The 13032-nt window shown below is 35.1% G+C and overlaps 1 protein-coding gene across 1 annotated transcript in view; it reads left to right on the plus strand.

The window, feature by feature from the left end:
* RBM45 (RNA binding motif protein 45) overlaps nt 1–12929 on the plus strand; it is a 14589-nt gene extending 1660 nt beyond the window's left edge. The window contains exons 2-11 of the mRNA XM_009278684.2: nt 32–123; nt 1280–1402; nt 1531–1657; nt 3191–3301; nt 3651–3830; nt 4788–4917; nt 6191–6287; nt 6638–6804; nt 8208–8404; nt 12809–12929. Coding sequence (XP_009276959.1) covers nt 32–123; nt 1280–1402; nt 1531–1657; nt 3191–3301; nt 3651–3830; nt 4788–4917; nt 6191–6287; nt 6638–6804; nt 8208–8400 — 1220 coding nt within the window. The 3' untranslated portion in view covers nt 8401–8404; nt 12809–12929. The remainder of the gene's footprint in view (nt 1–31; nt 124–1279; nt 1403–1530; nt 1658–3190; nt 3302–3650; nt 3831–4787; nt 4918–6190; nt 6288–6637; nt 6805–8207; nt 8405–12808) is intronic.
* Nucleotides 12930–13032: the final 103 nt, after the last annotated feature.

The raw sequence follows: 13032 nt of genomic DNA on the forward strand, positions 1-13032 counted from the left end.
GCTCCTTGTGGCCTTCTCTCTACATGTACAGGTGCTGACGTTGTCACCCTTTTGGGTCAAAAAACTCGGGGTTTCGGGCTGCGGGGCTTGCGGGCTTGGCGGTGCTCTTCAGGAGGAGCTGCAGTGAGTACCACCCTTGCCTGAAGTTCCCACGTGTGGCGTAAGCTGCAACAGGCCTGGAGAAAATGCAGTACCTGGAAACTAGCTTTTCCTTTTTTTTTTAACCTTGAGGGAATCTCTGTGAAATATTTTAAGACAGTATATTTTAAGTGTTGTAAGCAAGATCAACGTGGATAAATAGAACTGTTTTTGCAAGTATATTTTATATTGGTTTTGTATCTTGTGCACAGTTCTTTCAAAACAATTATGTTTTGGTTTTTTTACCTACGGAACTCACTGGCAGCTTTCAACCTCTTGAATTATTTTCATATTACCCAAGTACTGAGAAGATATGAATGACTTTGAACAGTGGAAGAAGATTCCATGTGTTTCACTTGAAAAAGCAATTGAGTCAGTAAAATCTTTTCTGAAGAACTTGTCATTAGAAGCCAGAAGATCAGAGTTCTATTCCTTACTCCCCTGCATGACTATTAGAAATATAATTCAAGAGCTCTGTGAAATCAGTTGCTGCTTTTGCATAAGAGGCCTACTTTGAAGGTTGTTTGTATTTTTCTTATTTGGTTGTTTTGGGTTTGCTTGCTTTTTTGTGTTTTTTTTTGCCTGCTTGTGTTCTCGGGTGCACTTCTGAGATTAAATTGATTTCATTAATTAAAAAGGATTTTAACAGTTACAGATGTGAGAAGTTATGATCCTTCATCGAACACTAGACCTGCAGACTTTGGCCCAACTGAGCAGTGAACTGCAGTAGCAAGGCTTTAATAAGCTGCTAGGCTTTTTTGTTTGTTTGCTTGCTTGCTTATTTTCTGTTACTACTGCTATACTAGGCCTGTTGCAGTAATGCATTTTTTTTGCTACCTCACATGCTACCTGTGACATTGGCAGTGCTGCTGAATCAGGCTTTGATATTCCTGACCATTCTTCATTATCTCCAGTGAGAACTTCTGCTGGCCTCTGTCCTGTTTGGGGTGTATTGTATTTGTAGGTCTTTTGTCACAGATGCATCTATGATCAGAAATGTTCTTTTTTTCCATATTAGGAAAGCTAGCTTATGTGAAAGATAAATACAAAGACTTGTTAAAACAAACTGTTTTTCTTGCTTTTTGATGTGTGGTTAAGACCCTTTCTCCAGTAATTAATGTCTATGTAATTATTTCACTAGGTATTTATTGCACAGTCAAGAGCTTCTGGAAGCCACCGAGATGTTGAAGATGAGGAGCTTACACGAATCTTTGTTATGATACCAAAATCCTATACAGAGGAAGACCTACGAGAGAAATTTAAGGTACTGATTCGCTATTTGTTAATTGTTATTTTAAATTGCCTTTGTCCTAATTTATCAGAGGGCTTAACGCATGGAACTTTAATGCATTTTCAAATATTGTAAATTAACATGCTTTTTAATTGTTCTAGATGTATGGAGACATTGAATATTGCAGCATTATTAAAAACAAGACTACTGGAGAAAGTAAAGGTTTGGGCTATGTGAGATATTTAAAACCATCGCAAGCTGCCCGAGCAATTGAGGAGTGTGATCGAAGTAAGAATCTGACTGAGTTCTTTCAAGTTTTTCACAATAAGTGTGTATCATCATTCATGTACCTTTAACTTCTAGTTTTGTTTGCAGGTAAATTATTTATGATGTAAACACATCTTGAGACAAAGTTCTATTGCACATAAAAAATAGTATTATTAACATTCATTGAGAACTGTCACCTGATTACATTCTTGCAGGTCCAAACTGCAAGTAAGATCAGTGAAAAGAGTTTGGAAACGATACAGAGTTTTCTTTCATGTGTTATTGTTGGCCTGTAACGTAGGCTTCATACACAGGAAAACCTCATTTTAATGTATCCCTGGGAATATGCATTTTTAATAAAATATACTTGATATAAGATGAATTTATATATAAAAATATATTTAATAATCCATAGGGATTCTGTTGTGATTACGTTTATGTAAGAACAAATTAATCCTAATTGAAGTTTGGGGTTTTTTTTTTTGTTTGTTTTCATTTAACGTCATGGTTAATCTGTTACAGAATGAAAGGTTTTGTATGCTTTATGACCAACCATTTGTCATTTATGCTCTGGTACCAAAAAGGTGTTAATGAATTTGAGTGAGCCTGGTGGAAGGCCACCAAGGTGGTCAGGGGCTGAAGCATGTGACTTATGAGGAGAGGATGGAAGGAACTGGGCTTCCTCATCCAGGAGAAGACAGGCTTTTGGGAAAACCTAACAGCAGCCTTCCAGTCCAACCTCCTGTTCAATGTTCGCTTAATCACAAATACGAAACAACCTGGTGTGTGGGTGTGGTTGGTTTTTTTGTTATTCTTCTGTGGGTTTTTTCTTTTCCTCCAGGAATATATGTGGTGGTTCTATATCATATCTATCACAAGTGGTTCTACAAAAATATTTGTGACAATTCTTGCATAGGAATATGAGTCTGAGGTTACTTAGCAGTTAAACTGCTAAGTTAAACTTTATTTCCTTCTTGCTGTGAGGTTAAAATGAAATTAGTTGGATAGCCTGAGAGTAATTTATTTCATAAAAGCAAAACCTAGATCGGTGTAAAACATAGGTAAACTGCTGTTACAGCATGGAAGTTCAGGTGATCGCCTCTGGAGCACTTCTGAATCCTGCCAAGTATCACAGAATGGTCAGAGTTGGAAGGGGCCTCTGGAGGTCGTCTTGCCCAACCCCTCTGCTCAAGCAGGGTCACCTGGGCACTGTGGTTGCCCAGGGCCACGTCCAGACAGCTTTTGAATATCTCCAGGGACGGACACTCCACGACCTCTCTGGGCAACCTGTGCCAGTGCGCAGTCGTTCTCACAGCAAGTAGGCTCTGTTGTGCTTAACTTGTGACTAGGAGTAGTTCTATGTGGAAGTTCTTAACTTTCACACAGTTGTTATGGCAGACTTCAAGAGTTATAGATTAGTTATTTTCCTAAAGCCAGCACTTACTGGGTTTTCTGAATAATATGTTTCTAAATACAGTACTTGGAGAATGCAGATCCAGTCAGATAATTCAGGTGTGCTGAGGTGTTGCTATAATGTGTGGCTGTTTCTTTCAGGCTACAGGGCCATTTTGGCTGAACCTAAAAATAAGTCATCCGAGTCTTTTGAACATGATTATTATAGTAATAACACGAGGCAAGAACCAAGAGGAAATACACTTCCGTTTTGTAAGTTACAGCTTTTAATACTAAAAATGATTTGTAGTCTTGAGTATAGTCACAAAGTAAGAATGCAGCTTGGAAGAAGGGAAGCTAACGGAGACTTAGGTCAACACTTAAATAGTAGATTGGATGTTGGAGTTAGAAACGAAATGCCTGGCTTGTTTCTATATTTTTATGGCTCATTTTGCTCTAGTTGGTTGATTATTTTGTGACCTGCATTGGTGAAATAAACACGTTACCTTTAGTGTATATAATTGACTTAGATTACTTTTAAAAGTTGAATGAAAAATATGAATGAAATGAAGGCATGCTAGTGTGACGACTCGAATTATTTATTTTTATGTTGATTCTTGAGGTGGGCAGCCAGAGTTTTGTAGTTTTGAAAAAAATGAGAGCAGAATTCAAGAGTCGGTCTCCAAACGTCTGTCAGTGGTATCACGGCTTCCCTTTATCCAAGAGCAGCTGTTTGCCCTCTTTGATCTAGTCCCAGGACTGGAATATTGTGATGTTCAGCGAGATCCTCATACCAATAGTGGTAAGTAAACGTACAAAAAGATTTTTATTTTTTTTATTTTTTTTTCTTTCTATGCAGGGAATGCCTTTTAATTGCACTTCAATTCATTTGTATTGCAAAATACAGTACACTTTTTGGAAAGAATGAATGTTTTATGTATCAATGGTTGCTGCTATCACTGATGCATAAACCCCAAAACTCAGTTTTGTTTGAACCCATGTTTACAGATAGCCTTAAATACCTTCATTTTCAGATAATAGAATCTCAAGAAGGACAGACTCAAAACCATGAGAAGTGGTTTTTGGTCAAATTAAGTTAATAGTTTTGGGCAGAGTAAATGGAGAAAAAGTTTCAAAAATTATTAGGCAGCTAGTTTAAATGTTGTCTAAACGGATCTTTTGAGTTTTCATCTTGAAATGGGGGGGTGGTGGTGTGTCTGTGTATAGAAGCTGACATGAGTAAACTGGATTAAATCATTCCAAAACAAATCATGTTTTGTACTGGAAGGATTGTTTTGGTTTCAGTCGTCTTGTTGTTTTGCTGTTGCTGAGAAAAATGTGGAAGAGGTCTCTTCTCCAAGAAGCTTGAAATGGAAATGATTCAGAGAGTTAAAATGTAACTTTACAGTACTTGAGATTCACTGTTGATGGGATAATTGCATTTTAAAATGAAACTGTATATGTTTTTGTTTCTAATTCAGGGCTAGGGAAGAAGACATATTTTCACTTGTGTTGCTTTGCTACCAGCTTTTCAAGTTAGCGTAAATATAGCTGATCTGTCACTAGTTAATTCCACTGAAGTTTTCTTCACAAATACTACTGATGTTGCTATTAAGTAACATAATGTGTGGTAAAAAGACTGAAGAATTTTGTATCATCTATGACTAATGTGCAGTTTAATCATATTGCTTTATGTGAGTGTAGTTTGTTCTTAGGATTTACCCATACCATACTGAAACTGTGTGCACTGTATTTGTAGGGTATGCTGTGATTCAGTACAGTACTGCTGCGTCAGCTATATATGCCAAGTATAAATTACACGGTTTTGAGTATCCTCCTGGAAATCGATTAACTGTCATTTTCCTAGAAGATGGGAGTGATAGCTCAGAGTAAGTACCAATACATAGACATAGAAAGTTGTAAGTTGTGTTCTGGAGAGCAAAACTTAAAATAAATGAATTTTTAACATAAGAAGTAACAGCAATGTCACTGTGATCTTGTTTCATACTCATAGATAGTATTTTCTGAAATTTAGGTGTGTTGGGGTTTTTTTGAATGGTTTAGAATAACCCTTTTGAAACTTACTAGTCTTTGATAAAGAAAAGGTTAAAATATATACTCCTAAGATACACTGGAAAATCTTGTATTTGTCAAGAATCTTTGTAAATGTCTCTGTAATATGTAACAAGGCTGGAATGTGTTTTTTGTACTAAAACCAGATTTATCTACTTGATCTCTTGGTTGTGCTTGCAGTACTGCAAATAGTAGCCCTGTGAAGCACATATATGGAGTAAAACTGTTGGGTGCTGAAGATCTGGTATCCCCACTGTATGGGGATCGTCAGGTTTTACTTTGACCATCTCTAATCTGTTCCTGTGACTTGAATGCCCATTACAAGTTGGGGCAGCTTAGCTACACTCCTGCAGTGAATACTTTGGCTTAGTTTCATCCTAAAGCAATGTAGTTCATGTTAAACCTGTTCTGGGATATGAATGAGGACAGTAAGGAGGGACAATGGGGAGATTCACTTCAGAAGTGCATGCCTGATCTAAACTAAAAAAACCCCAACTCATTGCAACCATCCTTCTTCCAAACAATTTCCTTCATTCTTCAATAGTCTCTACTATTTCATGGGCCTACGACATGGGCTATGAATCTATGCAAAAAGTGCAATTGCTTTTTCTTATTCCGCAACAGAACAAAGAACAATTACTGGAAAATGAGAGCTGGAAGTAAACTTTCTGTGATAATATTCTGAATTGAATCTCCGTGCTCTTTATTGAAACAGGTGAAATTTTTCTGTCCCTTCTGCCTTTTAGGCACCTTTCACAAAATGTTGTTGGCTCTGTAGAGTTGTGTGTGTTTTTGTTTTTGTTTTTTTACTTTTCCCCCTTTGAGTATTACAAAACTCTTCTTTGCTTTTTTTATCTCTATATGTAGAAATGTATGAGTGTTTTCAGTGAGTTGCAGCTAGCATGCATACTTTCAGATCATGTCTAGAGTGTCATGAAAGCCTGACTTGATTTTCCTTATCTACGTGAGTTTACAGATTTCCAGAGATACTTTCAGATGTGCATTAGAACTTATTTTCTCTTGCTGAATTTAAGATTACCGTAACTTAGCTTTTTCTTTAAAATAGTTTATTACCACTTCTGCTTGCAGCCTCATCAGAAAAATGGCAACACAGCTGGTAACAGCACATGTGTCATCAGTGTTGCGGAATAACAATGCAATTGTTCAACAGTATAGGACACCTCCTGTAAGTTAATATAATGGATACCATTAATATTCTTCTGAATTGTTGTAAGAAACTTCATACATGTCAATAAAGAACACTGCTCACTTTCTTCTGTAACTGTTTTAGATGCTACATTTTTAAGATGTGCCTCTGGTTGGTTTGTACATTTTTATTCCCTGTAAAGGTGTCTAACCTTACTTGGCTTATTGTCCAATTTAATGAAATAACCAAAGTATACAAATTAAAATGAGAACTGGTAGAGCCTGTTTATGTCCTGTGATAGGAACAAAAATTGTAAATAAGGTAAAATGACTTCCCCCCGCCCCCCCCCATCGGTTAACTTATACTTGCATTTTTTTCCCCTGTTTCAGCAGGCATTTGGAGGAACTTCTGGCTCACAGTTACTTCAGCCCCAAACAGATGCCATACTTCCACCACACAAAAAAAAAGTTCCACCTGACACTTCTGTGAAGGAAAGGCTTTTCATACTCTTTCATCCCCATCCTTTACCTGTAAATGTATTGGAGGATGTGTTTTGGTAAGACTCCATTTACAAATAAGTGTTCTCTAACCAAAAAAATAACCATGAAATATATTTAAAATAAATAAAAAGATTGTCATCATGAAAACTCTTTCCAGAAAAGACAGTGCACAGTGATCAATAAGTAATAAGTGATCAATAGGTAACAGTTGCTTTTTGAAACAAGTGTGTAATGGAATTCACCTTGAAGCATAGATGCAATGTCATCAGTACAGCAGCTTCATTATTGATTAACATAATCTGAAGTAAAATGTCTAGTCTCTTAATGTTTTTTTAACCAAAAAATGTGGTACTTCCAGTTCTTACAGCCTAATTTATTTGGCATTTCCTTGTACATATTTCTATAAGGAATTTAAGTATTTTGATAAATTTCCACAGTAATTTAGGGGAGTAAGTGTAGGGAGTTTTTTTCTGATATATCCTGAGACATTTTGATGGCTTTCATCTTATTGACACTATTACAACTGTCCTTTCACACTATCTCCCTATGAGGAGCAAAGACTTGAGAGGCAATTTTTGCCATCTTTAAAACAAAGCTATAGTTCAGCTGTTCTCCAGTATTTTATATTATTTATTTTTAGTATACTCTTGAAGAAAAAGACATTCCCCTTTTCTAATAGCTGGCATTTTCAATAAATCTTTGGAAAGCCAAAATATTTTTCAAAGCACCGGGAAAGGAAAAGAAACAATATGCACTTGTGTGGAATTTAAAACTGTACCTATTTGATATACTGAATTTTCTTAATCAGATGCTGTAGAAGAAAAAGGCTATGCACCCTAGTCTTGACACTTGTATAACTTCGCTATGAAGCAAGCAGACTTTATTTATTTTTTTAAAAGTTTTTTAAGGAACTGTCTAGGAATCTCCTGAGGACTTGGAAAAGTTTTTCCGTAAAGCTTTAGCGCTTGCTTTTTGAGTCATTTCAGTGAGACCTTTTCAAGATGAATCGCAACTGAGCAAGTTCATTTAAGTGAGATGCAAGTTTAGCTTCTGAATTATCTGCTGGTTTGTGTGTGTGTGCTTTTTGGTTTGTTTGGGGTTTTTTGTTGTGGGTTTTTTGAGTGCCATTTAGTGTTTGGGGACTATGGTATTGATTAGCTTTACATATTCTTTTAAATAAGAGATAAATCACTGGTGCTTGTGGTTCTATTGTAATATTCCATGGAAAATATTGCCTACAAACTTTTGGTTTTGTTTCTGTTTCTGCCTGGAATTCTAGAGAAGGGAATATGAAAACTGGGAGTTTTGGAAGAGGGCAGCAGAAGAAAATACAGCATACATATGAGAATATAGTTTTTGCAGCTACCAAATCATATATACTTCAGATTGGATAATAGGTATCTGTGTTGCAGCAAAACCTGTAAATTATCTTTTTTTTTTTTTCTTTTTTCTCCCCCAGTCGTTTTGGACACTTGATAAAAGTTTACCTTGTGGCTGGAAAAAATGTGGGCTATGCAAAATTTGCAGACAGAGCAAGTGCCAGTGATGCCATAACTGCGTTACATGGCAAGATTGTGAATGGTGTCAGACTTAAAGTAAGGTTGGCAGACTCGCCTACAGAAGAATCTAACAAACGTCAGAGAACTTATTGAGCAGGTGAGTACCCCATCTGAGCTGTTAATTAAACTGAAGTTCAACTACTTGAAATAGTGATAGGCAAAGTATTTTGAAGTTAGATATGAATATGTAATGATAAACTTTCAAGTTATTAGCTAAAAATAGATTTAAATTTAATTTGTGATATATGTGTGTGTATACATGTATATATGGTTGTGTGCATGCTTATATATGCACACGTACACTTTATTTTAGTAAAAATCTATTTTTATAATTTTTGAACAAATATGAGCCAGTTGATTAACATCAGTCTAGATGTTCATAGAAATACTCACTTTATGTACATAAGAATATCAGTTAACATTGAAAAGAGTATGCAAAAAATAAACAATGGAACTGAGATCAGCTTGTGTGTGTCTTTCTTTCATTAAAAACACATGCCCTCACAATGACATTGGATAAAGATGCAGAGTTTAGTCCTTGAAGGGCAGAGGAGGGAAGGAGTAAATAAAAAAGGACATGGGAACGACAGGGTAGGTTGCCAGGTAAAACCGAAGGTTTGGGGTATTTGGGTCATCTGGATTCTCAGAAATCAGCTGTAGCTGGAATGTGTGATAGTGGAGAAAATAATATTGCAGAGCCTGTTGTGGTGGGATTGAGGTGTATGCTTAAGATAATTAGTTTGAGAATGTATTAGTTGATGCTTATGGCCTATGAAAGCTGGCTGACCTCCTAGAGAGGTTTTATAGAATTCAGGGACCAAAATTCACTTGTTCTTTTAAAACATTGATTTGATTCAAATTATAACAATTTTTTAAATTTTTTTTTTTTTTTTTTTAACCTTAGGACTATTACCAAAAGAGAAATATAGTTGGGGTAGGAAAGGCTAAGCCCTGTTTTCTACAAAATAACTCCAAATATTACTGTAGCTTCCAAATAATTTCAGTAGCCATATCTTTATAGGGGACATACAGTTTTGCTTTAACTCATTCAGAAAACATCACATGAAATGCTGACTCTCTTTGCATCAATGTTTTACTTCTAAGCTTCACTCCTTCTGCCATTCTTTGTGTAGATACTCTTTGTGACCTGGGAGTTACAAAGACCAAAAGATTTTGCCCACAGTGTTCTTTTCCTTCTTTTTTCCTAAGGACTTTCTTGTTGTTCTTTTGGTAAGCAGCAGTTACTAAAGGTGGCCTTAGTCTTTATACCCAACTTACTTTTTAAAAAACCTGGATTTCTAGCATTCTTTTCCTGCATTGAATTGTAGCTAAAACTAATTTGAAACTTTTTTAATCAGCAGCTCTGGTGAATGCAATTTTAAGTAACTTGTACCCATGCTCTTATCTTTGTACAAAGGTTTTGTTTGTTTTTAATGTGACTTTTACTTCCAATAATAAAAGGCCAGCCTCTTGGTCACTAAATGATGATGTAAAGTGTAATGTAATACTAGGTCTGCCTTGACTACTTTTTACTAGAAAAGTGTAGGTACAATATGCATCCAAAATCAGAAAGATGATTTATTCTTACTTTCTTTGTTTTTAAGAAAGATAAGAGTGAGAAGACTGGGAGGTTCTCTTCTGTTTGTCAGACTAGAACTGTGGTTGTTTGTGGGTTTTTTTTTTTTTTTCACACACACAAATGTGCATGCATACACAGGCACACATCTTTCCAGTGTGTTGTGTTTTTTTGTTTTTTTTTTTTTTGAGAAGATTCTTTAAGGTCTCCAGCTGACAAAAGGTGTGCAGCTGGTCACCAAATGGGATTTTCAAAAGGCTAAAACTTACTTCATATTTCAAATTATGTTAAAAAGTTCTAATATTTACCTATTATTGACTATTTAGAAACCTGAACTCCCTTATAAGGTGAGGGTAAGACATAAACATTTGCTGTTGTGCCATTTTACCTAATTAGAAAACTGGAGAAATTAGGTCATATTTGAAGAATAATCTTTTTACGCATGCAAAATTACAGCAGAGCTCTTTGTCCTTTCCTAGGTTTTTGCATTTCTGTAAATTTTCAAATAATAAAGAGTACTAGTTTTAGTTTCTTCGAAGATGAACACCCTAAAGCTGTCTTGGACAGATTACTTGTAATTCTGGTGCAAATGACTGCTGAATATTTCCCCTCTCTTTAGCCTCTCATCTGCTGTGTCCGTGCAATAACACAGGTAGAAGAGCTTTCTAAATTTACTGTGTTGCATCTTGTTACATCCTGTACATCACATTCTTGATACTGAGTCTCTTAGCAGGTTGTCTTAGCATCTCTCTTCTTAGCATAGACAGACAAAATTACTTGCTCTTTTTTTGTCCTTTAGCCAGTTTCTCAAATTCAAACAAAATGGTACATAAAAAGAAAGATTCCATCTGTGCTCCTTTTTGAAAGGGCTTGCCCATTTAAATAAAGCTTACCATTGTGTGACTTTGCATTGGACTGACTGGCAAACAAGTTCAGTAGTTTAGAGGCCTATATTTTGCTTTCAGTTAAAGCTTTAAATTGTGCATGTGAAAGGGGATGGAATTCTCTCTCCCTCTGAAATAGTACTTTTTTTTTTTTAAGATGTGAGAATATTAACTTTTGTTCTTTTTGAATTTTAGCTGGAGGAAATAATAATCTTAGCTAAAACTTCTGTGAGTTTTCACTTAAGGAAGTCATCGCCTCTTTATATATGAAAATAAATGTAATTCAATTGACTAATTAAATGTAAATAAAATATTTATTATTTCAATGCAGTTTTTATCTGACTTTTTGAAGAATTTTCCCCAATAATATTTTTCTTATGTAAATCATCTTTTTTTTAATATAACTTACAAACTAGTTTCTTAAAAATGTTTTATGGTAACGGTATGCTACTGATAATGCTCTTGTGATGTAAACTTCTGATCATAAGAACAGTCTATTATTTTACAACAACAAGTTTTGTTTATCAGGAGAATTTGAGTAAATGTGTGAAGTTTTTTCCCCAATAATATTTTTCTTATGTAAATCATCTTTTTTTTAATATAACTTACAAACTAGTTTCTTAAAAATGTTTTATGGTAACGGTATGCTACTGATAATGCTCTTGTGATGTAAACTTCTGATCATAAGAACAGTCTATTATTTTACAACAACAAGTTTTGTTTATCAGGAGAATTTGAGTAAATGTGTATTAATATTCTAAGCTAATCCATCTAATGAATTTTGCAGGCTCTGACTCTCCTACAAGTCAATGAAAATGCAATTGTTTATATGAGTAGTTAAAAGTAGCAGAGAAAATAATGGAAATACAGACCAATAAGGTTCTCTTAACTGCTTTAACTTCTAATGTAAGTTGTTTTTTTTTTGGTGGGTGTGTGAGAGGTTCTCCCCTCTTATGCTAAGTTGGTTGAAATAATTAATGATTAATGGTTGAAATAATCACTTTTCACCGACTCAAAGCAAGATGGTTTAGGCTTGAGAAGGCAACTACAGTGTCTACTTCTAGGCAGTTGCTAAAAGAAGAAGCTGTCTTAATGTTCTTGGCGTTGACCAGCTTGTGCTCTCTAGTCAGGTTTTTGCATTGCTTTGAGTATTTCGTGAGAACCTCACTGCAATTCTTTGATGCCTGTTGTGTAAATTGTATCACTCAGAAATAGAAGAGCAAGGTATCTTTCAGAAGAATGTATTGTGGAATTCTAGTTAATCTCTTCATTGCAACTTGGTAGTTCTATTTAAATACCACCCCACATCCCCTCACCCAAAAAAAAACCCCGCCCCAAAACCAAACAAAAAACCCAAACCCACCCCAAACATTTTTCACAAAACAGAGCTTCTAACTAGCACTATATTAGAAATGCAGAACACGGATATCTAGGGCTGGATTCTGTGGCTCTTAATAATCATCGCTGATCGGCTTTAACCTACAGCCAATGGATTTGTTGCATTTTTTCCCCTTCTGAAAATGTTTGGTGGTGTTCTTAAATAACTATTTAGTTACTTACAAAGTTGAAAAACACTTATTCTGTCATGAAATACTTGGTTATTGTTGTCTTTTGTTATCCTTGTCCTGAAAAAGTCCTGCATCGCTGATTTGATTTGCATTCTTTTTTCTTTTAGTTAAACTTCAGGATTTTAATAAAGTTTTAACATGTATATTTATAATGATTTATTTCTGTGCAAAAATGTTTTAAAAAAAGGTAATTTTATCATAGTTGAAATATACTCCAGAATAAAAAAAAAGTTAACTATATTTTGTATCAACAGTATACTGCAGAAAAATTGCTGGCTTTCACACACTGCTCAGAAAAAGAGGTACTTCTTTAAATGCGGGAGAAGCATATATAAAATTTTAATATTATTCTTCTAAATATATTAAAAGCCTTATTTATATGCTGTTGTAATTACTATGTTTTCTAATATATGTATTTTAAAATAGGTATGTTGCTTTTTGATACTATTTTTGTACTTGTGTTTTTTCTACAGAAACTAAATAATGACATGACCCTCAGCTAGCTGACTGACTGACTGAAAACGTGACTAGACATGGTTCCTGTGGACAGTGACAGCTTTTTTTTTTTTAATTGTTACTTAGCTGATCCTCTCTCTCTCTCTCTCTCCCTCTCTTTTCTCATCCCCTCTCTCTCTCTCTCTCTCTCTCTCTCTCTCTCTGGTACTCTCTGGTTTTAAAAATGCAGACATGCAGTGTT

This window comes from Aptenodytes forsteri, unplaced genomic scaffold (genome assembly GCF_000699145.1).
Source record: "Aptenodytes forsteri isolate BGI_AS27 unplaced genomic scaffold, ASM69914v1 Scaffold257, whole genome shotgun sequence".
Taxonomy (NCBI): domain Eukaryota; kingdom Metazoa; phylum Chordata; class Aves; order Sphenisciformes; family Spheniscidae; genus Aptenodytes; species Aptenodytes forsteri.